The 558-nt window shown below is 55.0% G+C and overlaps 1 pseudogene across 1 annotated transcript in view; it reads left to right on the top strand.

Annotated features, from left to right (window-relative positions):
- The first annotated feature begins 322 nt into the window (after nt 1–322).
- Nucleotides 323–558, top strand: part of TEOVI_000196700:pseudogene — a 588-nt pseudogene continuing 352 nt past the window's right edge. Inside the window, exon 1 of the mRNA in view lies at nt 323–558. This exon is cut by the window's right edge and continues 352 nt beyond it. Coding sequence covers nt 323–558 — 236 coding nt within the window.

Raw genomic sequence — 558 nt, 5'->3', positions numbered from 1 at the left:
AAGACGCTGCTGATCCCTGTGCTGTATGACGCCGTAGCCGGAGCAAAGAAGTGTTCCAAACGAGAAGAACAATGACGTTCCGTCTGTGCAGAAAGCGAGTTTATGGGCCTTGGGGCCGCGGTGGTGTGGGTGATGTTTTCGCTGAATGAAAAGGCCCCGCCGGCTCATTCGCGTTGCGCGGGAGGAAGATCAAACCACCTCAGATGTGAATGTTTTTGCTTACTGAAATAAAACTGTGCTGTGCCGGTCTCGGCGTGTCCGGTGTTTGCGCACCTGAAACTCCCCTTTGTGGTGGAATATCTCCTTTAGGGACTGTTCGAGTATGTTGGGGTTTTCAGGGACAGCGGGAACCTACTGCGCGCGGTGGATTGGGCTCATTTTCCAAGGCGGAGTGGTGCCGGTTCTTGGATACACGTCCGGTCCGCAGCTGCGAGTTCGTCAGCGCCAGCCCTTCGGACCTCAGGGGGGGGGAAGTTAGGGCCTGTTTGCCTTTCTGAATCCCCTCAACTACTGTTGCTTAAAAGAATGTAGGGAGTAGAACCGGAGGGGGGAAACGTT

The sequence above is a fragment of the Trypanosoma equiperdum genome (genome assembly GCF_001457755.1).
Source record: "Trypanosoma equiperdum strain OVI genome assembly, contig: ctg_457, whole genome shotgun sequence".
NCBI lineage: Eukaryota > Euglenozoa > Kinetoplastea > Trypanosomatida > Trypanosomatidae > Trypanosoma > Trypanosoma equiperdum.
Note: the sequence above shows the minus strand (reverse complement) of the source record. Positions and strands in the feature narration are given on the sequence as shown.